Below are 23963 nucleotides of genomic sequence, written 5' to 3'. Positions count from 1 at the left end.
GATCTGAAGTATGCGTGCTCTACCTGATTCTCCCAGTGGTCCATGCTTGTGCTGTTGTGTGTTTCCCGGAAGGAGGCAGGGCCCCCCTACTCTTATATACGTGCCGTTGCCTTTGCTGGCTTTGACTTTGCCTCTGGTAGGTGTGTCATAGTTATTACTGTTAACCTTCCATCATACAAAACATTTGTTTGGCTCGTCCTGGCGACCCGGCCTCAAGAATGAGAGGAGTATTGTACCAGTGTACTTTGCATTAGAGCAATGCATTGAAGTGCATTCCTTAGGCCGGGGCCGGCAAAGAGATTTTCTGCAAGATTCTGATGCAGTGCTGGGCGGCCAGTTCTGGTCAGGTAGCGTGCATTTGCTCTGTGATATGACCCAATATTGCTGGTCCGTGGTACTGTTTTTTTGGTTTCTGACATTGGAAACGTTGTGGTGCATTGTTTCTTTGTATAGTACAGTGCTGCGATTTGCGAAGGCGGTGACTGATTTGAGTTCTCAGAAGAATGCATTGAACAAGTTTCTTTCCCGTATTTTTTTACGTGCAACAAAAGTATGTGTACCAATGTCCGAAAACCAAAGCAACAGTAAGCTTGGAAGAATTAGCAAAACATTTAAATGGTAGTACATTCATAACTTCAAATCTGAAGCAAGCAGTGATCCGACTACTCACGAAACAGTTTCAAATAGGCACTAGTTAAATAGTACAGAACGATAAAGGCGTACAAAAGCTTAGCTAGTCTACTGGTGGTGGGGGGGGGGCAGTTCACTGCATGTCGCTAGCAGTGACCCCACATTTATTGCGTGCTAGGGTGTGGATGTGGGGGTAGTCCCATGGTAGGGGCGCGAGTGGCACTCTTGATTAGGTTGACTTGAAGTGGTCCTCATCAATGGTGGTGTACACTTCACCCACCGTTGCCAGGTCCAGCAGCAGGGTCCTGCGGGGCATGTTAATTAAGATGAATTAAAATGACGAAACCATCATCTTCGATTCTGAGGTCAAAGGAAGGACCCGTGAAGTCCCAAGTCTTAGGCAGCAGACGATTGCTGGGTTAATTGAGATCGGCCGGCAGGAGGGGTTGCTGCATAAATGTGATCCGGCCCTGCGTTAGCTGGTAAGCACGACCCGGGGGGGGGGGGGGAGGAGGGGGTGTTGTAATTCTCCTTAATCCACGTGAGGAAAGGCAGAAAAACATACCTTGCTGTGCTGGTGGTGGGGGTGCAGGCGTGCACTCCAACATGCCCGTTGCTACTTCCATGTTTTCCACGTGTAGTGAATCGGTCGACGAAGCCTTGCTTTGGTTGTTCATGGAGAGGTTCAGTAGGCTTCGGACCAGCTCATCTGTTTCTCTGTCTAGGTTGAGGCGACACTGTGTAAGCTGTTTGAGGCATTTTGCCTTGTACCCCTTTACAAGAACTGAGATTCTGACGTCATCGTACGTGTGCCCAAGTGTGACCTAACATAAACAATGGGGAGGGACTGGTTTACATATCAGGTAGATGCATGGTGCTTTAAAAACAAAAAGAAACTGTAATGTGTTGATGGGTCTCACATTATTTGCTTGCATATTAGGGTCCCAACCAACAGTCAACGCGTCCCTAGGCCTCTTGCAGCTGGTTTGTTCTTTGATATTTCCTGATAACTTGTTTGGGCTCCAAGCATATCCAATTTGCCTTTTATATGCGACGTCTTGCACCGGGCGCAGCTGGTAAGCAATGATAATGCATGAGACCTTTTAAGATACAGTAATGCGCTGCTGTTAAAAAAAAAGAATTCAATACAACTGTGCGTACCTTCCCTGCGCCAAAAAACCTGGCCGGTGCAGGTCCTTTCAATCCAATTGTGTCCGCGAGGATTAGACGGCTAATCAATTTCTGATTAAAAATATTAATCCTTGGCAATCCCCGGTACGGAGTAGAATCCTTGTCGTAATCCATGTTATCCAGGTAAAAAATCTATAATGAACACATGTAGTTACGCCGTTTACTACACGAAAAAAAGAACGAAACTTTCAAAAAATTAAAAGTGCTGCGTACCTGAAGGAACAGCATGGCCCCAGCAAGTGGGCAGGGTGTCATGCGCTTCTTTTCGTCCAGCTTTGCTGCTCGACATGCAGTTAGTACTGCCTCAATTACACAAGCCGCCCAATTGTGTTTGTGAACCTGACCCATCCTCACTAGGGCTGGGAAGTAGTTCTCTGCCTCCAACTCTCCTGCTCTCTTAGAATCTACAAACGTGCTCATAACGTAGATTATAAACGCTCTTAAGAACCTATACTCCTCCTCTTTTGTTTTCACAGATGGGGGGCTCATTAGTACCCTTTCTGCTGCTACACTTGCAGGTTCGCTATCTGACAACGCGCCTATTGACTCACGAATTAACTGGATCGTATCAGCCCCTTTTGGCAATGAAGCATCCCAAACTTTCTTGCCCCTGTATGGCACCCCGAAAATGGCTGACACATCCTCGTCGAAGAAGAAAAGTGTAGTTTGTTTGTTCGTCGAAATACTTTTCGAGAGCGTATTGACCCTACTAATTAACCAGCAAGAAAAATTCCTGTCTAGTGCTATGTCGGGTAAACTATCCGCAAACGCCCCAAACCCCGCTGACTGGCAGATTTCCCTGTGTCTGCTGGAAAACTTACTAGTCAAGTCGTTTAGAGTTCTAAAAACAGCAGAACTACCGAATGGGTGAGGCTGCTCAGAAGGCATTTGGGCCGCGGGCTTCAAATGACATGGTAAAACCTCTCTCTGGGATCGCTTTGCCTTACTGAACCATAATAATTCATGATTTCCGTCGGACGCCATTCTTAGCAAAGAACTAGAGGATGAATGGAACACAAAGACAACAAATGGACGGGGATTAAAAGCAACCACTGACCTACCGCAGTACATGAACCATAGAAAAAATAATGCTGAAGAGGTTACCTGCAAGGGGTGTGTGGGGTGCAATGCCTTCCATGTGTGTTGACCCCCGGGGATTTCTGTACTTATAGATGGCTGCCCAGGACACACATCGTGCAAGGCAAAAGGAAGATTCAGAAAATAGACTGGAACAAAAAAGAACGCGCAACAGTTGAAGTTCGGGAAAATTCAATCAATGTTTGTATGTGTGAGGGAGTACTTTTCGTACATTACTGTGGTACACCATCGAACAGTCTTGTCTGTATTAAGTGGTTACAAAAGGACAACGTACAAAAAGGAACATTTACAATGACTGTGCATGCGGCAACAGAAAGCTACTATTCTAACCTGCTTCGCATTGGATAATGAGAGGGTTCATAGGTCTATATCGCATGTCAGGGAGCTTCGTAGGTCTGCGCACCTTACTGTGGTCACGTCTAATTGCTTGGTTAATCGCGTTTGTACCGTGCCGTTGGATCCGAATCCAACGACGAGATGTGCAGTGGCCAGCTACCCACCGTTGTAGCTGGCAATTTCCGATATATATATATATATATATATATATATATATATATATATGAGACGTAAATTGTGTCATGCCACCGGTGCTAACTCCGTAAGTCCAAAACTATTGGGTAATTGTTTTCCTTGTGAGGACGAATAGGTCGTGCATGCATCATGATCATAAATTGAAAGCCAATGAAAATAGATGTGGGTTAGTCGGGAATGTTAAGGTTTGCACATGAGCACGGTTCATTTTCTCTCGATTAAGGTCTATCTAGAAATCTGTCACTTTCTGCTATACCCTAAGAGATGAAATTATTGGACCTATAAAATGACCTTATCTGTAGTTCTTCCTGTGGAGGATTTTGATCCAAATCTTGTTTTCTAACAGCTGTTTAAATTTGAGAATTTTTCAACTAGTATACAGTGGGGTACACCAGAAACTTTGACACCCTGTTTTCTGTCAGTTTTGAGCACTTCGGTTGCACGAATTTTTAGGCCTTCCTAGGGATGTTTTCTGCAGATATGTTCAACACAAAACTTGTGCAAAATTTACTCTCCGAGCTGATGTCAAAATTTGGTAATTTTAGGCTTTGTAGTTTGTCCTCAGCACTCATTTTACTAGCTCTCTGGTCACTGAAAATTTTGGGCAGACAGCAAAGGAAAACTCTAAGGATAAAACCTTCTTAGGCTCTAACCTAGCTCTTGGGTTGACTAGAAAAGTTGTGCATAAGAACCTTAGGAATGTTCCTGTAAATTTTGAGAATTCTTAGAGTTATGTGCTTTTAGTTATACTTGTTTTCGTGCACTACCCAAAATCTGTTTTAACCATCACTCATTTGTGCACATCTTTTGTACAGATGGCTGCCCCTGCTCTCCTAGTGTTTGATGAGGATGGGCGTGCACACTCTGAGTGCACACACTGGCAGGGTTTTCCCTCCATTCTTTGGAAAGTGATGCGCGATGCCGGATATCCCAGTCCCCCGCGCTATGTGGGCGAGGAGTTCCATGAGATGGGAGTAGCGCGCTGTCGCGTGCGCATGACTCATGCTCCCCACCCTTTTCCAGCTCACTGGGCTTCCTTGGAGCTGGAGGTAGTTGGACACCGTCTGGTTGACACTTGGGAACTTGCAGCCATGAGAGCGCTCAACAAGTTTTGCGAAAAAAATTATGCAGCTGTCACACTAGCCCCTATTGGCCTCTTCCCAGCAGATCAGCCCAATGACCCTAACTGGCTTAGTCGGGATAGACACACTGGGTACCTTTAGCAAAACTGAGCTGCAGAGACTATCTCCATGTCGGTGAAGTGCATGAATGCACTCTACCGCTTGCAGACCTTACAGGACAAAGCCATGGCCCAGACCATTGGTTCTGCACAGACTAGCCATGAGATGGTGAATGCTAAGAACGAGCAGATCGCGGATCTTGATGCCCATATTGGCCAACTTGAGGGTCAAGTTGAGGAGCGTGACGCTCTCTTGGACAAGAGGAATGCTAACTTTGCACTTCTGGAGCAGCAGTTCGCCGCCCAACAGATTCAGCTAGATAATGCTTTGGATCACATTGAGGTGTTAAAGGATCAGCAGGCCCAGCCCGAGGCCATGGAGGAGGAGCCCCAGGAGGTTCAGGGTATCTCAGGACTTGACACTACGTCTGGAGTGCCCATGCCACCACTTCCGAGAGCTCACTCACCAGTGAGGAGCGAGTCGTCAGTCAACAACCTCGACGACTTTTAGTTGTTGTCTTAAGTAGTCTTTTGCGCATACTCCTCGATAGGGTAGCCTAACTTTTGGACAGTGATGTAATAGGCTAACTAAGAGTAGAGTACCTTGCTTTTGTAATGAGTGCCACTCAGATGTAAAAATACTTTAATCGCTTAGGCCTTGGCTAAGAACTTGATGGATGGTTGTAATGGTTTGCCTGCAGAAGGCTCGCTTAGAGCAAAACAAGGCTCGCTTTGCCGCGCAACAGCTCCGCGGTTCGGCGCGTCTTTGGTGGGATAACTATCTTGGCATGCTCCCAGCTGATCACATTGTCACTTGGGATGAATTCAAGACTACATTCAAGGGTCACCATATTCCAGAAGGACTCATGGAAAGGAAGCTAAATGAGTTCCTGGCTCTTACTCAAGGGATTCGTATAGTTCTCCAATATGCCCAAGCTTTCAACAATCTCTGTCAGTATGCAGGCTATCATGCTGACACGGATGCTAAGAGGCGCGATCGTTTTCGTAGAGGCTTAAGTACCAAGCTCAAGGAACGTTTGAACCCCGTTAAGGTTGATACTTACAATGAGCTGGTTAATCTAGCAATCACTCAAGATGACTGTATCACGGCTCACCGTGCTGACAAAAAGAGGAAAGCACCAGCTGGACCCTCTAGTGCTCCGCCACAGAGGTATCGCATAGTGCAGAATGTTGCACCCCAGGCTCCTCCGAAGGCCTCTCAGCAAGGGCGTTGGGTTATCAGGCCTCCACCACAGCAGGGCGTTGCACGTCTCCCTATTCCTCAGTTAACTGGCCCAAGGACAAATGCGCCACAGCCAACCCGTCCAAGTGATGGAAATCGTTGCTTCAATTGTGGGAGCTCAACTCATTTCACCCGTGAGTGCCCGCAACCCAAGCGACAAAACCAGGGCCAAGGCTCTAATCAGAACAACAAGAACAAGGGCAGAAAGCAGACTATTCAGGTCAGGCAAGGGCGCATCAATTTCACCACTCTTGCAGAACTTTCTGAGGGCGCACCAGTGATGACGGGTACATTTTCTATCCACAACAAGCTTGCAGTCATACTATTTGATTCTGGTGCATCCCATAGTTTCATTAATGCAAAATTTGGTGCAAAAGTAGGTTTGGATTTCTGTCACAACAAAGGGTCCTATATGATATCAACACCGGGTGGAAAAGTTGCTTCAAATAAAATCATGAGAAACGTTCCGATCAAACTGGGTAGCAAAACTATCAAAACTGAACTGATCCTTTTGGCACTTGGAGGCATAGATGTGATTTTGGGAATGGATTGGATGACTCGACATGGAGTGGTCTTAGACATTCCTTCCCGAGCTGTTGAAATCAATTCCCCAACCCATGGAACTACTACTCTCTATTTGCCATTTCAAGAGTGCATGAATTCTTGTGCATTTGCCATGAGTGAATCCAAATTAGAAGAAATCCCGGTGGTATGCGAGTATGCCGATGTTTTTCCGGATGACTTGCCAGGAATGCCACCAGATAGAGACATTGAATTCATTATTGAGTTGCAGCCAGGCACTGCCCCTATCTCAAAGAGACCATATAGAATGCCACCTAAGGAGTTGGCCGAGTTAAAGATTCAACTTCAAGAACTTCTAGACAAAGGTTTCATTCGCCCTAGTGCATCACCTTGGGGTTGTCCATCCCTCTTTGTAAAGAAAAAGGATGATAGTTTGAGGTTGTGTGTGGACTACCGACCTCTCAATGCGGTGATAATTAAAAACAAATATCCACTTCCCCGCATTGATGTTCTCTTTGATCAACTAGCTGGAGCTCGAGTTTTCTCAAAGATTGATCTTCGCTCTGGCTATCATCAGATCAAGATTCGTCCATGTGATATTCCTAAAACTGTCTTCTCCATGCGATATGGACTCTATGAATATTTAGTCATGTCTTTTGGTCTCACAAATGCACCTGCCTATTTCATGTACCTCATGAACTCGGTATTCATGCCTGAGCTTGACAAGTTTGTCGTGGTTTTCATTGATGACATCCTTATTTATTCCAAGAATGAGGAAGACCATGCTACGCACCTGCGCATTGTTCTCCAACGTCTTCGGGAGTATCAGCTCTATGCTAAATTTTCCAAGTGTGAATTCTGGCTAGGTAGTGTGAAATTCTTGGGCCACACTATTTCTAGCGAAGGCATAGCTGTGGATCCTATTAAAGTGCAAGAGGTGATGGACTGGAAACCTCCTACCTCCGTTCATCAAATTCGCAGTTTTTTTGGTTTAGCCGGATATTATCGCCGATTCATTCCGGATTTCTCCAGAATTGCTAAGCCGATGACTGAACTGTTGAAGAAAGGAGTAAAATTTGTGTGGGATGAAAAATGTGAAAAGGCTTTTCCACACCCTAAGGGAGCAGTTGACTACAGCACCTGTCTTAGCTCAACCTGATAATACCAAGTCCTTTGATGTGTATTGTGACGCGTCGGGTACTGGTCTTGGTTGTGTGCTCATGCAAGACAATAGAGTTATTGCTTATGCGTCACGAGCTCTTCGACCCCATGAGCAGAATTATCCTACTCATGACCTCAAGTTAGCAGCTGTCATTCATGCCTTAAAGATATGGAGGCATTATCTTATGGGTACTCATTGCAATATCTACACCGATCACAAAAGTCTCAAATATATCTTCACTCAAGCTGACCTAAATATGAGACAAAGACGGTGGCTAGAATTAATCAAAGATTATGATCTTGAGGTGCACTATCTCCCAGGCAAGGCTAATGTTGTAGCAGATGCACTAAGTCGCAAAGCTCATTGCCATTGCCTATCCGTGGAATCCTATACTGAAACCCTCTGTCATGAGATGAGGAAGCTCCAGTTGGAAATGATTCCCCAAGGCACTTTAAATCACATCTCAGTTGAACCAACTCTTCATGACCAAATCATTATGGCCCAATTACATGATAAAGGTGTTGGGATCATTAAACAAAAACTCTCTCAAGGAGAAAGGAAATATAAGTGTTTTCGTCAAGACCATAACGTAGTCCTATGGTTTGAAAGTCGTCTAGTTGTTCCGAAAAATCATGACCTTCGAAAGCAAATTCTCGATGAAGCACATCTTTTCAAATTTTCTATTCACCCGGGCAGTACCAAGATGCACCAAGATCTTAGGCAAAATTTCTGGTGGACTCGGATGAAAAGGGAAATTGCTAAATATGTCTCCGAATGTGACACCTGTCAGAGAGTAAAAGCCAGCCACTTGAAAGTAGCCGGTTTACTTCAACCTTTGCCTATCCCATCATGGAAATGGGAAGACATAAGTATGGACTTTATTGTTGGATTGCCAAACACATCCCAGAAGCACGATTTCATTTGGGTTATCGTGGATAGACTCACCAAGACGGCACATTTCATTCCGGTACATACTACTTACACTGCCAAGAAGTATGCTGAGATCTATCTCGATCGCATTGTTTGCTTGCATGGGGTACCCAAGACAATCATTTCTGATCGTGGTACACAGTTCGTTGCACGCTTTTGGGAACAGTTGCAAGCATCTCTTGGGACCAAATTGATTCGAAGCTCAGCTTATCACCCACAAACTAATGGACAAACTGAGCGGGTGAACCAAATCCTGGAAGACATGTTGAGAGCTTGTGTCATTCATTATGACAAGAGTTGGGACAAATGCCTAGCTCTAGCAGAGTTCTCATACAATAATAGTTACCAAGAGAGTTTGAAAATGGCACCATTTGAGGCCTTATATGGTCGACGGTGTCGTACCCCTTTGAGCTGGTCGCAAATCGGAGAACGAGTGGTATTCAGACCCGATCTCGTAGCAGAGGCCGAAGAAAAAGTAAGGGTAATACAAGAGAATCTAAAAGCCGCCCAATCTAGACAAAAGAGTTATTTTGATAAAAGGAGAGAGCCTTTGCAATTTGAAGTGGGTGATCATGTCTACCTTCGAGTCTCACCAACCAAGGGTGTCCAGAGACTCGGAGTAAAGGGCAAATTAGCTCCCCGATATGTTGGCCCTTATGAAATCACTGAAATTTGTGGACCCGTGGCCTATAGAGTGCGACTTCCTCCTCGACTTGCAGCAGTACATGATGTTTTCCATGTCTCTCAACTCAATAAATGTGTCCGAGTTCCCACCGAGATCATTGAACAAACTGAAATATTGGTAGAACCAGATCTCTCTTATGTCGAGTATCCTGTCAAGATTCTCAATAAAAAAGAAAGAGGTACTAGAAGAAAAGTGGTTAAAATGTACAAAATCCAATGGAGTCATCATACCGAAGAGGAGGCTACTTGGGAAACGGAAAGCTATCTAAATCAAAATTTCTCCGGTTTTCTAAATTCAACTGCAGGTACACCCCCTTTTCTGCACTTAGCTTGCTTATCTGAATCTCGGGACGAGATTCTTTTTAAGGGGGGTAGGCTGTAACACCTTAGGTGTTTAAAAATAATTAGAAGGGTCATTAACCATGTCATCGTGCAAAATCATCAAGAGGAAATAATGCATTTCTTGTATGTCTACAAATGTATGGGTACATGTGTATGTGTGCAAGTATAGTGTGACTTTGTAACTTTTCATAAACAACTCAATTTTGGCTAGTGAAATGCATCTACACATCCCTATTAACAGGGTCTACAAAAGTCTAGTTGACATCATGATCAAAAAAATAATGACTACACATGAAATGACAAATAATTTGAATCATAGTTTTTGAAAATTTAAAATAACTTTCAAATCATTGCTCAAATGAATTTTGGCCTGAAGTAAAGTTGTAGGATTTTGAATTTTGAACAACTTTCGTGTTCAAACTTTTTCGAGTTTCCACACAAAATTTTGAGAAAATCGTGAGTCAAAAACGTTGACCTCTCTTCTCTCTCTACCTCTCCCTTTCTCTCTCCCTCCCTTTCCCCTGCTCCTGGCCACGGCCTGCAGAGCAGAGCAGCTATGCTGCCGCTGCCGCTGCTGCACCGTCGCTGCGCCACCGCCTCCTACCACCACGCTGAGACCCCAGCCCGGCCATGAGTGCCTCTCTTGCACGCTTGTTGACCTTTGCCCCGTCCCATCGCCGATGCAACGCTCCTCCTCCACGCTGCGCCCCTGCTCGGCTTCGATGGCGCGCCGCGCCGCCATCGTAGCGCCAAACGAGCCCGGCCACGCACCTGCCCGAGCCGTTGCCCACGGCCGGCCTTCAATGCCGTGCGCCACCGACACCCCTACCCTCCTCCCTCTCCTCCCTTGGCTCATTTTAAAGGGCCCAGAACCCCTGCGCGCGCGCGAGAGCTCGCCGCCGTCCACTGACCGGCCGCTACCCCGCGTTCCTCCCCTGCCCGAGCTCCCCCCTCCTTCATTTGCTCCCAGCCGCACCCTTGCCCCTCCACTCTTCCCTCTCGCGCCTAAGAAGCCCACCCGAGCTCCTTCCCGCCGTCCAGAGCACCCCCGCCGGCGCCATGGCCGCCGGTCCTCCATAGGCCGCCGCGGAACCCCCTCCTCCGCCTCACCTCGCCCCCCAACGGACCCCCCCAGCCACCTTCCTCGTGCCTCAGTGAAGCTTCTCAGCCAGCTCGCCGCCGTCCAGACCCGCCAGAGTGCTGCCGCCGCAGCCTGCCATCGCCGCCGCCCACTGCTCGCCGCGGGGAGCACACCTCTGGCCATCCCCAACCTCGTTTGAGCCCACAAACGGGTAGAGCTCAGTCTCCTCTAGCTCCTCCCCCCACTTCCCCCTCGCCGCCGGTGAGCTCACTCGCCGGGAAACAGACAGCAGCCGCCTCCTCTATTCTTGGCTCCGGCCAAGGGCATATTTGCAAGCCCCCAAATCATTCCAGGGGCCTAGATGCAAGATTTCATTTTCATTTTCTTTTGTTTTAAAAAACAGCAAACTTGTAAAATCGATATAAATTCGTATAAAAATCGGACAAATGCAAACTCAATTGATCTGAGTTCCTTGTTGCTATATATACAACTTTCTTTACATGCACTTTTTCATTTTCTCACTGGTTGTTGTTCTTGATTAAATACAAATTTATTAGTCCTTTATTTAGATCTCAAGTTCTAGCCATGATATGTAGATGATTTTAGTAGAGATTGTTGTAGACTGAAAGTGTAGGACTCTGTAAAAATTTGAGGTCCATTTGACACTCCTAGATATAGGTTTTATTTAGGACTTGATGTATGCCTAGGATAAATAGTTTTATTTATCCAAGTTGTTATGATATGATTCATGGGTTCAAACTTTTACAATACCTTTAGTTTCGTTCCCAGATTCTACATAAAAAGTTTGAGAATTTTTAGTTAAACCTAACTGGACCAAATGATTTTTGGTAAGGAGAAATACATTAAATCATGAAAAATAGTTTGTGTACCTAGAAAAATCTTATATTTTTACCAAATCTGGTATTTGTGTACTTCATATTGATGGAAAAATATGAGACTCTGAAACTTAGTATAACTACCTGTAGAAATTATTTTTCTTTACTGGAGTTGTACATTGTTCTATTTTTCAGGACCTGTGTGATGCTTAATTAAATGTGAAAATTTTACATCATGGTCATATTTAGGTAAACAACATTTACTAAAATTTTCATTACCAGAACTGGCATATTTTGCCCTGTACAAATTCATCATGTTTTCAGCAGAGGCTAGGTAAAATATTTTTCATGGTGTTTCTGCTGCAGGAAATAGACTGAAATTTTTATGGTAGATTGCTTATCATTAATTGCCTTCTGTGTAAAAATTTGATGACCAGGGAGTGTAGAAAACTATATATTTTGATTTATACATGGATAACTAGTGTCAATAAAGTATTTTTGAGTTGCTTGGTTGAGTAGTGCTTTGGGAAAACCACCCCGGTTCCCTGTGAACTAAATCATGTTAGATAATACCCGATAAATGATTGCCCTATGAGATGATTTTGAAAATGGTTGTTCCCAAAGTTGGGTTTTGTTGGATTACAACTCTATAGTGAAGAAATGAATAAATCGTTACCACTAAAGTAACTCACGCATATGCATTCATGTAGATTTGACTACTCTCGCTAACGGTACATACGAGTTGGTGCCGGAGTCCGAGAGTGAGCAGCGTGAAACTTAAGTTAATCTAACTGAAATTACTTAAGACCTGAACCAAAGTTCAGAAGAGCCCAAGGCTACCTCCGCTCAGGAAGGCAAACCCAAGAGCATGTCCTATCTATTTTAAATTTATGCAACTGCTTATGTTCCTATCTACTTGTGCATTTAAGTTGTAGGAATTGTTTGGAACCCTAGTTGCATAATCTTAAGTACCTATGTTTGAATACTAGCATGTATAGGTCGCTAGTCGGCTATGCTAATGGTTCGGTAGAAGTCGAGTGATTTCCTGTCACTCGCGAGCTCATAGGAGTTGAATGTCTACTACATGCTGCAATCATAAGGTTTACGGGCGGGGTTGTTGTACTTGTGATACCTCGTCTGTTTAGTGAAAATGGATAAGGCCGCGGTGTGTGGTAGTGGTGGTTAAGCGTTTGAACGTACTAACCACATGCCGAGAAATATGGTAATCGGTAAGCTTAAGTAACTGATCGGCTCGGGGAGTGGACTTTTCCCCCACCCTCTTTGAACATTGTTTCTCATGCGGCCACATGCGGGTGCAAGCGTGGTCACGACCTGGCGTCGACCGTGGCGTGGGGCTCTTGTAGTCGAAGGGGGTGACCCTGATCCACGAGCCGGAAAGAAAGGGGAAATGTTGCGTGGGGACTCGGTTCCCATGCGTGTGTTTAGGCCTGCCTGGCCAGGTTAACAAATTCGATTCAAATCGTCCGCCTCTCACGGATATTGGGATTGCTTAACCCTTTTGCCACATAGAGTAAGAAGTGGAACAATGAGGATGATGAATATGGTTGAATGATGAAAAATAATTGTTTTCCACCATGTATGCTATTGGATAGATGCTCACTTAGAATGGTCAATTGAACTAGAATTTTGAAGCTAAAATTTGAAATTAAGGATTCACTCTTAGTTGCTTTTCGGTGAAACAAACCCCTCCAGCCAAAAGCCTTGCATGTCTAGGTAGTGGGCTAAGTATATCCATAGTCGGGTAAGTCTTGCTGAATATTAGTATGCTCAGCCTTGCTTGTGGCTCAACTTTGTTTTCAGGTGATATGTTTGAAGATCAGATAGCTAGCTTGACTTGGCCGTGTACTTTACCTCCTGGTTGGTCGGTGGAGTGGGATACGACTCCGGCCAACGATGACAATGCCGAGTGATGTCATGTACGGGCTTCATCATGACATCTTGTATCGTCATTTAGAACTCGCTTTATTTCCGCTGCAGTTGAACTACTTTCAATTTGAATTTCAAGTACCTTTCTGAGATTTCGAACTTGGTTTGTAATAATCGAGTTAAGACTCGGTAATGTAATATAATTGTGAAATGTTGTACTCTCTGGACTCACCTTCGTGTGAGTTGCATGTAAGCTTTGGGTTCGATCGACGCTCGGGTGGATTCTTCAGGACTTTACCAGACAGGACTACCGGATTACTCCGTTTGAAGTGCGTGTCAGCCGGGATTACTTTTAGGGTGATGGTTAGCGCACTTGAGCCGGATTAATTTAGACAGTTCTGCCACACATCCTGCCCAGCTACACGCTCCTCACTCTCACTCTCACTCCCGCCTAGGCACCTCACCCTCCTCCTTTCGCTGCTGCCATGGGCGCGGTCGTCCTCCATCGCGCGCCCCTAGCGGCCCTACCCGGTGGCAAGGTTGGAAAGGGTGAGGTGGAGCTGGATGGAGCCATGTTTTGTGGCTCCGCCTCGCTCAAATAAGGTTTTTCGGGGCTTTAGAGCTAGAGCCGATTGTGGAGCACTCTCTTTGACCGGGCTTCACGTGGAGGCAGTTTTGGAGCCCCGCTAAATGGCTCCAAGAATCCATGATCCCTTCTCAAGCATAGAATGAAAATCCGGATAAAAATTTAAACCGATGAAACTACCGATTCACTTGTCAAAGGTTTGACCAGAGGTGGACCGGTCGAACCGCAATTCAGTTACTACATATTGTATATATCCTCTTAAATCAGACAAAAAGATCATGTTAGATGACTTAAAAGCCGTGAGTTTCAACTAGTCAACACAGGGTTGGACTTGGACATCCTCTCACCTTTTTCTTGTAAACTGGTGGTTCGGCCCTATTTGGTTTTCCAGAATTCTAGAAAACGGTATCAAACAAAGGTATTTACAAAAACTAACTCCAGAACTCCTGCGCTAGAAAACCTAACAAACTTAATGAGATCTTTAACTGCGTGATTAGAGGATAGTTACTGTAGTATCACTGTTGCAAAACATTGATTAATTATCTTCATTAGATTCGTCGCGAAAAATTACACCCATTCCTAAAGAGATTTGGCAAATAGATTTCATTTAGTACTCCATGCATATGAGATTTTTTTCTAGGAGAAAGTACATTCTAGATGCTAGAACGATCCAAACAAGACCGAGGAGCACTCGGCATTCCTCGCAAAACAAAATAAAAAACCCGTAGCACTTGCATTGATGATAATTTCCCTATTTTTTGAGAGATGATGAAGATACTTTTTTTTTGGGAAGAAATAAAGAGACTTTGGCATCGATGATCCACGGCCAAAGATCTGCCCCGCTCAAACCTCGAAAAGAAGAAAGAAATTGCCCCGCGCAGCTCAGCTCAGGCCCACCAACAGAGTCCCAGCCATCGGTCCGGGCCCACCACTGCCAGTTCGAACCCACAGCCAGCGGTTTCCCTTTCGGCCTTTCCCCCTTTTCCCCCTCGCCGTCGCGTCTCGTCCCGTCCCCGGCCACCGCGTCCGCCATTACCCCCTCCCCGCAGACCAATTTCAAACCGAGGACGAGCCCTCCCGCACCCGCCGTCCCTTCCACCCACGCCAACCACCCGCTCCGCGTCGGATCTGCAGCGCCATCCCACCGCCCCCCTCGTCGCCGTCACCCGCCGCGGTCGTCACCTTCGCCCCCAAGTCAAGTCTCCGCTGCTCCCCCACCGAAAATTCCGATCCAACCACTCCTCCCCCCTCCCGTCCCTTCTATTTAAACCCGCCGCCGCTCCGCCACGGCGACCCCGACGATCCCCCCGGCCGCGCCCCCCGCCAGCTCCCCCTCACCCCCGACGATCCGCGCCTCCAAGCGCCGCCGCCGCGGGGCCGCCGCCACGGGGAACTCGCCGCTGCGGGGCGGCGGGGGCTCCGGCCCCCGCCGCCCGCCGTCCCCGACTTCCCTGGCGCTGCCGCCGCCGGCTGGGGCGGCGGCGGCGGCGGCGGCGGGGTTCGACCCGCTCGACCCCGGCGCGGACCCGCCCGCCAGGGCGCTCACTGGGGACCAGGTCAAGCACTGCAAGAAGGCGCTCAAGGCGCTCGAGAAGAAGCTCGGGAAACCCGCCGCGCTCTCCAAGGAGTTCTACAGCCTCCCGGTACCCAAGCTCCTCCTCTCCTCGGCCCCACTTTCTCCACCTCTCGTCGCTGTGGTGATAATTACGCGCGAGTTTAGGATACGCTGACTTCGCCTTCTTTTCCACACCGCAAAATTGAGCACGACTGACGTCTAATCAGCCACTTAACCATAGTTTTTAGGCCTCGTTTAGTTCCCAAAAATTTTCAACTCTCCCCTTTGAACACATATACGAAGCACTAAATATAATTAAATAATAAAACTAATTACACAGTTTGGATGTACACGACGAGACGAATCTTTTGAGCCTAATTAGGACATAATTAGCCATAAGTGCTACAGTAACCCACATGTGCTAATGATGCGGTCAAAGTTCTCAAAAGATTCGTCTTGCGGTTTCCAAATGAGTTCTGAAATTAGTTTTTTAATTAGTGTTCGAAAAATCTTCGCGACATCTGGTCAAACAATGATGTGACACTCAAAATTTTTTGTTTTTGGAACTAAACGCACCCTTACATTCTGGAGGCTGAGATCGTTCGCTCATGAATTGTCTTGTCGAAGAATGCAGCGGGCGAACTACTCTGTACAGTGGTTGGTGCTGTACGGCTAGCGTAGCGTGGCTTCTACGTGAAGCGTCTAGACAGGCAACTGGTGTACAGACACAATGATACGTCCTGGTCATGATTGCACCACGCTATTTCGGTGCTTTGCTGTGGCCCCATTTAGTTCCCAAAAAATTGTCTACAGTAACATCAAATTTTTGGACATATGCATGGAACATTAAATATAGTTGAAAAAACAATTAATTACACAATCTAACTGATTAGCACGAGACGAATCTTTTAAGTCTAATTAGTCAATAATTGAACATTAATTGTCAAATAACAATGAAAAGTGCTACGGTATCAAAACCCAAACATTTTCGTGAACTAAACAAGGCTTGTGTAACATTATCTTGAATTCTTGACTTGCACGCCAGAATTGAATTGGATGAGTCAATAACTCAATACTGCAGGCATCAGAATATGTTCATTGAAAGTAGCACTTAGGTTAAGGATTCTAAAACTTGGTGCAATTATACTCCACTCTCCTCTTCCACAAACCATTCATTCCTGTGGCCTGTGACTTACTCTTTTGCATAATCTCCATGCTTCTTGTTAACTTAGCACAAAGTGATTTTGGAACAGGGTTTGTCCATCACAATTAGGTGATGTTTTCAACATAGCACTGTTGCTAGCCATACTGAATTCTGCATAAATAGATGAATTAGCCGCTGTTAGCAACAAACTGTTATGTTTAATTTCTTGCTGTTCCAGTTTATTTCAATGAATGGGAAACAATTGCTTTGTGCATTTTTATGTTAAGTCCAATATACCAAGAACTTGTGCACTTAGCTCTGCCACTTCTTCTAAATTATGCAAGCAAGAATTATTGTTGGAAAGGTCTATAAGTTAATTTTCATAGGAAATGTTTCTTTGAACTGAGCCAAGCAGCCATTGATAAATACCCTTTTTCAGGATATAAGAAGTGTGCTTCAGTCGACACAAAAGTTTACTGTTGCTCGGAGACCTGAAAATAGGGCAAGAAATCGCTATACTGATGTTTTGCCATGTAAGCATCATAAACTTGTATAGGGGTGCAGGTGTAGATAGGAAGATCCCATATATTATTATTTACTTTATTTAACTTGATTTATTTTCTTTAGTTGATGAAACCAGGGTGCGATTAAAGTCTTCAACAGGCAATGATTACATCAATGCCAGCCTTATAGAGGTAGAGTTGGCATATTTCCTTCTGTTTGCTTTTTATGCATGTTTCTTTTTCTGACAGAGACAGTAACTCCAGTAGCCATCTGACTCATGTCCTATACAATTTGCAGATTGATGGAAGAGATCAAACAAAGTTCATTTCTACCCAAGGACCACTGACCAATGCGTTTGAAGATTTTTGGCAGATGGTATATGATAATCGCTGTCCAGTGGTTGTTATGGTCACCAAATTTGACAGTCTTAAGGTGCGAAAATAGAACATAATCGTGTGGATACAATTTGAAATTTACTATCTATTTCCTTGCAATTAATAACAGGCTATTAAAGAATACCCACATTCAAAATAATTGCAGTGCGATGAGTATCTCCCATTGAACGCGAACCATTATAAATTTGGAAAATTTACCATTGATATCACGAAGATCAGAAAAGATGGTCAATTAGTGTTGCGTGGTGTGAAGGTGCAACGTGATGAGGTAACTATATATAAAAGCTGTTGTTTACACACTTCTGTTCTAGGTGATGTGATAGGAAGGTTCACCATGTACTATACTATTCTGTTGCATCATATCATATACATTTCAAGAAGAAGAGTTGTTCTTGTGTAAAGAAACATGTAAACACACTTGAGTTCAGCTCTTGTAGGGGTACTTGCCATTCACAAGCATTTCCTTTCTACAGGATAGATCCTCGATTATAATCTTGTTGCATAGGATCTGTCGTATATACTAGTCCTGCATATAATTTCTGGTTTAGCTTTGGTCCTCATGCATACTTTTGTGGTAGTAAAGGTTTTAGTTGGGTATTTTTGGGCATTGACCTATCGTAGGCAATTGGCCAGATAGTGGCACTGCAAAGTTTCTTGACATCCTTGTGTTGGTGAATGAGATCAGATGGCAAATCTTTCTGAGATAGTATTTCCTTGCCATCATATAATGTATTATTTGCTGAGTGAGATGCCAAATCTTCTTGAGATGATGCAGAATGTTTAGCTGGCAAATTTTACCTCATTTTTTTTCCTCGAATTCTTTTATGTTTCTCACATTGTTCCCCTCTTGTATTTACCTTTCCCTGTATGTTTACTTTCTTCTCTTTGTCCTTACATAATAGTATTGGAATTGCTGCAACTTTTTGCTGAAGGATTGTATTACTGAAATTTTTTCCTGGCTGTGATTCTTCACGTTTCAGTCAGAAGTAGTGCACTCACTCCTCCATATTGAGTATTCTGAGTGGCCTGACCATGGGGTGCCAAACAGCAGTACTGATGTACGAATAATTAGAAAAAGATTGTATCACGTTCCAAGACAGCAGCCAATAGTTGCACATTGCAGGTTTGTTTCAAATTAATGCTTTGATTTCTGGTGCGACCTTTACCGTATGGCAATACACTTAACTCGATACAATTGTTCTCTTTCTGCAGTGCAGGCATTGGAAGAACGGGTGCTTATATCACCATCCATAATACAGTAGAGAGGATTTTACTTGGAGAACTTGGTGCTGTTGATCTTGTTGAGACTGTCAAAAGATTTAGATCACAGCGGCCTGGAATGGTCCAAACAGAGGTATAATTCTTTCCTTAATTTTGTCTCTAGGTCTCAGGTACAAAATCCTCTCAAGGCTACAATAGTTTCCACATAGTGCAGTGCTCTGCTGCTCGTGGAACGGTCATTGCAACTTTTGTAAGAATTAATGGACAGTGGTTGCATAACTCGACATCAGAGTTGAAACTTAGCTGTAATTTTAGATACTGTAGTAGTACTCGATTGGTACACAAATAGGTTGCTCCTGTGGCAGATGGATATTGTTCTACAAATTTGTATGTCAATGGAAGTTTGCAGCTAGCTGTTGCTGTATGAGGGTTCTTTGGGAGTTGTGAGTTGATGCATCAGTGTTTGTCTTGATCAAGCAATCCTGAAGAGTAGCACATAATAGATTTGCTAGAAGCACTAAAATTTAGCCTAATGGCATCCTTTCCGCTTTGCAGGATCAATATAAGTTTTGCTATCAGGCAATTGCAGATGAACTGAAAGATCTCATATCGAAATCAAAACACTGAGTGGTTTTCGAGGTAGGTTTCTCACACGGCCATACGAGTGCAGAACATTGGTGTATCATTTTCATACTTTGCAATCGCCTATGTACATGATCTCTGACAAACATGTGCTTGACATCATCATAACACTGGAATCTTTCATATCTTCACATTTGAATTCTATTTCCCTGCAGGGACAAGTAACGTCAGTTTAGGCGTAGCTCTGATGTACCAGAGGGCCTGATGCCCCATTTGGCATTTACTTGCCGATTCTTTAGGCTTCCACAACTGCATTCATGTACAGCATGTAGACAGAGATGAAGATTTTAGCAGGAAGCACAAGCGTTTCTAACATTACCTTATCTGAAGATTGGGGTTTCTGTGGTCCGTATTAACTTGTATCCTTGATTGTACCCTGCAATGTATTCACCTGTATATTTTTCCTCATGAATTAGAATTTAGGTGCTGTTATTAGGATAATAGAATGCCAATTATTGAGCCTAGCCATAGTCACAAAGTCCCTGGGTCGAGGAACGTGGTCGAGGGTCGAGGGTTGTCACTTTATAAAATTGTGGTACGAAGGGGGTATACCTTTATGGAAAGATAAATTATTATATGGACCACGACCCTAATTCATCCGGGTCGACACGTCTTTATAAAGACAAAAACTATATATATGTGCTACTAATGAAGAAACTAATCTGCACAAGTATACAAGAAACATATAAAAAAGTACATTTAGATCATGCTACAGTACTTAGCTCATTGTTTAATAAAAACCACACTGATCCACTATCCTTAACCTCCTTATCCCAATTAAATGTGTTAATAATGAGGTCGCGACCCCTCTCAAACTGGGACGCAATCCAACCTTGAATGGGACACCGACCCTCTTCGACCTCGACCCTCGAATCGGAACGGTGTTCCCGGGTCATGGGACGAGGTATCGACCCCGAATCCTGTAACTATGAGCCTAGCATCAACCCTGACCTGTATTGTTTGCTGGTCGGCGCATGATGCCGAATGTCCAGGAAAGATTCAATATTTGTTGGTTCTGTTGTGTTGTCACCACAAAAATTTCTATCCATTGTTATTCAGTCCAACATTTAATCATGTTCTGGGGTGAACATAACAAAGATGGGGCTTCCTATGGGTATGCGTTAAGAGGCTATGAAACCAAGCAGCAGGTTATCCATTTTGCATTGTGATGCTGATGGTCAATCATCCGCTTGATCCCTGGTTCAACAATATGATGGGTTGGATTGGGAATGGGGATGATGTTCTTGCAAGTCTTAAGCATGTGTCTAGGTGGGAACTGGGTAGTAGAAGAAAATGGGCTGAGCAAATACGGTCCTCTGAGTGAATTAGTGTGCCCAATGGCATGCTGGAGCAAACAGCCATTTCCCACTCCCATCTCATTAGAAAGTACTCTCTCCGTTCCAAAATGTAGGTCATTTTGACTTTTTTAGATTCGTATATTTTGTTATACATCTAGATATATATTATATCTAGGTGCATAGCATACATTATGAATCCAGAAAAACCAAAACGACCTATATTTTGAAACAGATGGAGTAGATGCTAGTGCTTCATTTTTCAGAGGCCAACATAATCTCCATCAGATTTGCGTGAAGCTTCTTTTCCGAAAAAAAAAAGCTCAGAACCTTCTGATGGACACGGAACACGCAAGCTACAAGCCGTGAAAAGAGGAAGGCTGATTTGTGAAAAATAAAAAAAGCAAACACTTTCTGATGGTACAGCATCACGCTTGAAAAGCCTTCATCAGTGACACCATTAGTCCATTATCATCTTTGCAAATGGTAATCTCATGTCGGCCAAACTCCCTCCGTCCGTGCTAGTGCATGACGTAGACGTCGTACTCGACGGTGGCATCGCCGGTGCGGGCGTCGAGCCAGCGCGTGCGCAGCAGGGCGTAGCCGCGGGCGAAGCGGAAGGCGCCGGTGCCGCCGACGACGGGGAGCTCGCGCACGGCGTCGAGCGGGCAGTTGCGGCCGAGCAGCGCCAGCGTGCTGCCGTTGTGGGCGCCGGAGGTGAAGACGAGGTTCATGGCCTGCAGGAAGCCGAGCCGGGCCTGGTCGGAGCCCATGTACAGGCCCTGGGCGCGGCCGACGGGGGCGGAGCCCCGCTCGGGCCCCGCCGTCAGCGGGTCGTCCATCACGTTCACCATCCCGAACATGGACGTCGGCGACGACGACGACGCCGCGGCCGGCGGCGGCTCCACCACGCGCACTGCCGTCGGCGACTTGCCGCTCACCGTGTCGTGGAAGTAGAAGTGGAGGTGCGTCGTTGTCGGAGCGGCGGCAGCGACTTCCTCCTTGCGCTGCCCGGCGCCGTGGACGGCGTCGGCTTCGGCTGCGGCGGCGAGCAGCACGAGGAAGAGCAGCAGGGTCGCTCCTTTCTTGTCCATCTTTGAGCTGCCAGTGCGAAGTGGAGTGTGAGTGTGACGGGTGTGTCTCCGAGCTGGTTCACGAGCTAGTACGATTTATAGAGAAGTGGTCAGTGGAGCCTTGTAGGTGCGGATCAAGAGATTGGTGACACGAGAGGGTTAGCGATTGGGGGTTCAGAAAGCTGCTCCATGAACACGAAGGAAGTGACAAAGTGGTAGGGCGGCAATAATGCTTTGCTTGGGCATCCATGAAAGGCACCTCAGGTGGGGAGCACACTGCAGAGGAGCAGATCGCATTCGCGAATCGCTTGTGGTTCCGGGAGGGGAGTTTCTGGAGGGATTCTCATTCTCATTCGCAGAGCTCTTTGCTCTTGTCGGTGGAGGGCGGACAATGGGAGAAGAATTTTCGATGTTGTGCGTGGGGTGAGTTGGGAGAGGAATTGTCCACTTCACAATGGCATGTTTCCATGGAACTAGGTCCACTTATTATGGGCTGGCTGATTGGACCGACTGGACTGGGCCTTTAAGCTAAAGCATGGACATAGAATAAAAAAAAGGCCAAGTTACTCTCTACGAGTATGGCGAAATTCAGGATGGGAATGGGTCGGCCCGGATCTGGCCTTGGATCTGGACCTATGGCGTCAGGGCCAATTTGTGAGGCCACGGGTCGACCCAAAAGGTATGATGGGTCAATTGTATGTGGCTTCGTTGGTCCAACAGGTATGATGGATCGACACATACATAAAATATATAGTAAATATTGCACCACTAATGATCATTAGTACATCTAAATATTGCTGGAGCAACGTACACATTAATGTATTAAGGCAAAATTATGAAAACTAATATAGTATCATCTAGTGCTAGCTGAAAATTCTACAAACAACAATACCTTCCAAAGCCAAGATAATATCATGAACCGAGATTAGACTCACGCATGATTAGCCTTTTGTTCAGTGAATGACTCATAAGCAAGAAAAAGAATAGAGACCTTAGCCATCGTGATGTATAGCAGCCGCATATCACAAGAAACGAAAAGCTCTGATCTACTTGAGAACGTGCGATCAGTGAGAATGAATCAGGGAGGCTCATTTGTTTGGCTTGACCGAGGGAGGAAGAGGCACGCAGCAAATCCTACCAAGCGTGACGAGGAATTCTACAAACAAACCCTAGGACAACCATGGGAGAAGAACATAGATGGGAAAAGTTTACATGACGGGATAGCCACTGGAGGGAAGCGCGGCGCGCGGATTCGTCACCGCTAGGTTGCTCGCCTCCATGGGTGCTTCCGACCTCCCCCGTGCGTCAGATGGTGTGGGATGGTGGGATTGTTTTGGGTCAACCCATCTTGCCCATTGGGTCGGTAGGCTCCAGCTTCTATGGACCCTTCTCTAATTTAAGGCTGACCCATGTGATCCATTGGCCTTGCTCTCGTGGGTCGGGCCAACTACCCATTGGGTTGACCCGGCCCACTCCCATCTTGAGGCGAACTCCCATCTTGAGGCGAAATTCATGATTAACTTGCGCACAATTTTTTGTTTTAATTCACTCTCACAATTAGGCCAGGACTTTTTTTTAAAAGAACAGTCAGGGACCAATTTACCTCTTAATAAAATTTAGAGTAAGTTGCACTTCTTATCCCTAAATTTATCTCACGGTTTTACTTAGATCTCTAAACTCTCAAATCTTCCATCTAGATTCCTGAACCATGTTAATTGATCCATCATCCGAGATCTCAAACGCGCCATGCGAGTTTTCGATGCTGACATGACACGCCACGTGGTGCCACGTTGGCAAATATTTACAGAAATTCCGTGCACCGTCTTGTCTTTTCCATTTGCTCCTCCCCCTCACCTATCTCTCTGCTTTCCTCATGGCGGTGGTGGCGGACACGGCGACCGGCGGACGGCAGTAAAGGATGACAAATTGGCCGCAGTGGATCATAAATGGACGGTGATTTACGCCTCCGCTACTATCCACACTTCTCTCGCTCTCTATCCACACCAAGCAGGCCTGCATGCTGTGTGTGGCTGTGCTGCAGCACTGTAGAGGAGCATCGGCAGCACCAGCCAGGGTTTGAAATTTTGCCGAAATTCGGCGAAAAATTTCGTTTTCGCTACTTACCGGGAAAAAAAATTCGGTATTTTTCGGAAAATTTCGGTATTTTTCGGAAAATTTCGTTTGAAAATTCAAAAAATTTCGGCCAAAAGTCACCGAAATTTACCGAAATT

At 45.4% G+C, this 23963-nt stretch overlaps 1 protein-coding gene and 1 pseudogene across 1 annotated transcript; one reads left to right on the top strand and one right to left on the bottom strand.

Annotated features, from left to right (window-relative positions):
- Positions 1-5725: 5725 nt before the first annotated feature.
- LOC120645388 lies at positions 5726-19941 on the top strand (annotated as a pseudogene).
- A 925-nt stretch (positions 19942-20866) lies between these two features.
- LOC120643820 (dirigent protein 22-like) lies at positions 20867-23037 on the bottom strand. The gene has a single exon (XM_039920295.1). It carries the CDS (start codon positions 21751-21753, stop codon positions 21181-21183), a length of 573 nt encoding a protein of 190 aa, XP_039776229.1. The 5' UTR covers positions 21754-23037; the 3' UTR covers positions 20867-21180.
- Between the last annotated feature and the right edge of the window lie 926 nt (positions 23038-23963).

This window comes from Panicum virgatum, chromosome 8K, assembly GCF_016808335.1.
Source record: "Panicum virgatum strain AP13 chromosome 8K, P.virgatum_v5, whole genome shotgun sequence".
NCBI classification, from domain to species: domain Eukaryota; kingdom Viridiplantae; phylum Streptophyta; class Magnoliopsida; order Poales; family Poaceae; genus Panicum; species Panicum virgatum.
The sequence above is the reverse complement of the archived record's forward strand: the minus strand, read 5'-3'. Positions and strand labels throughout refer to the sequence as shown.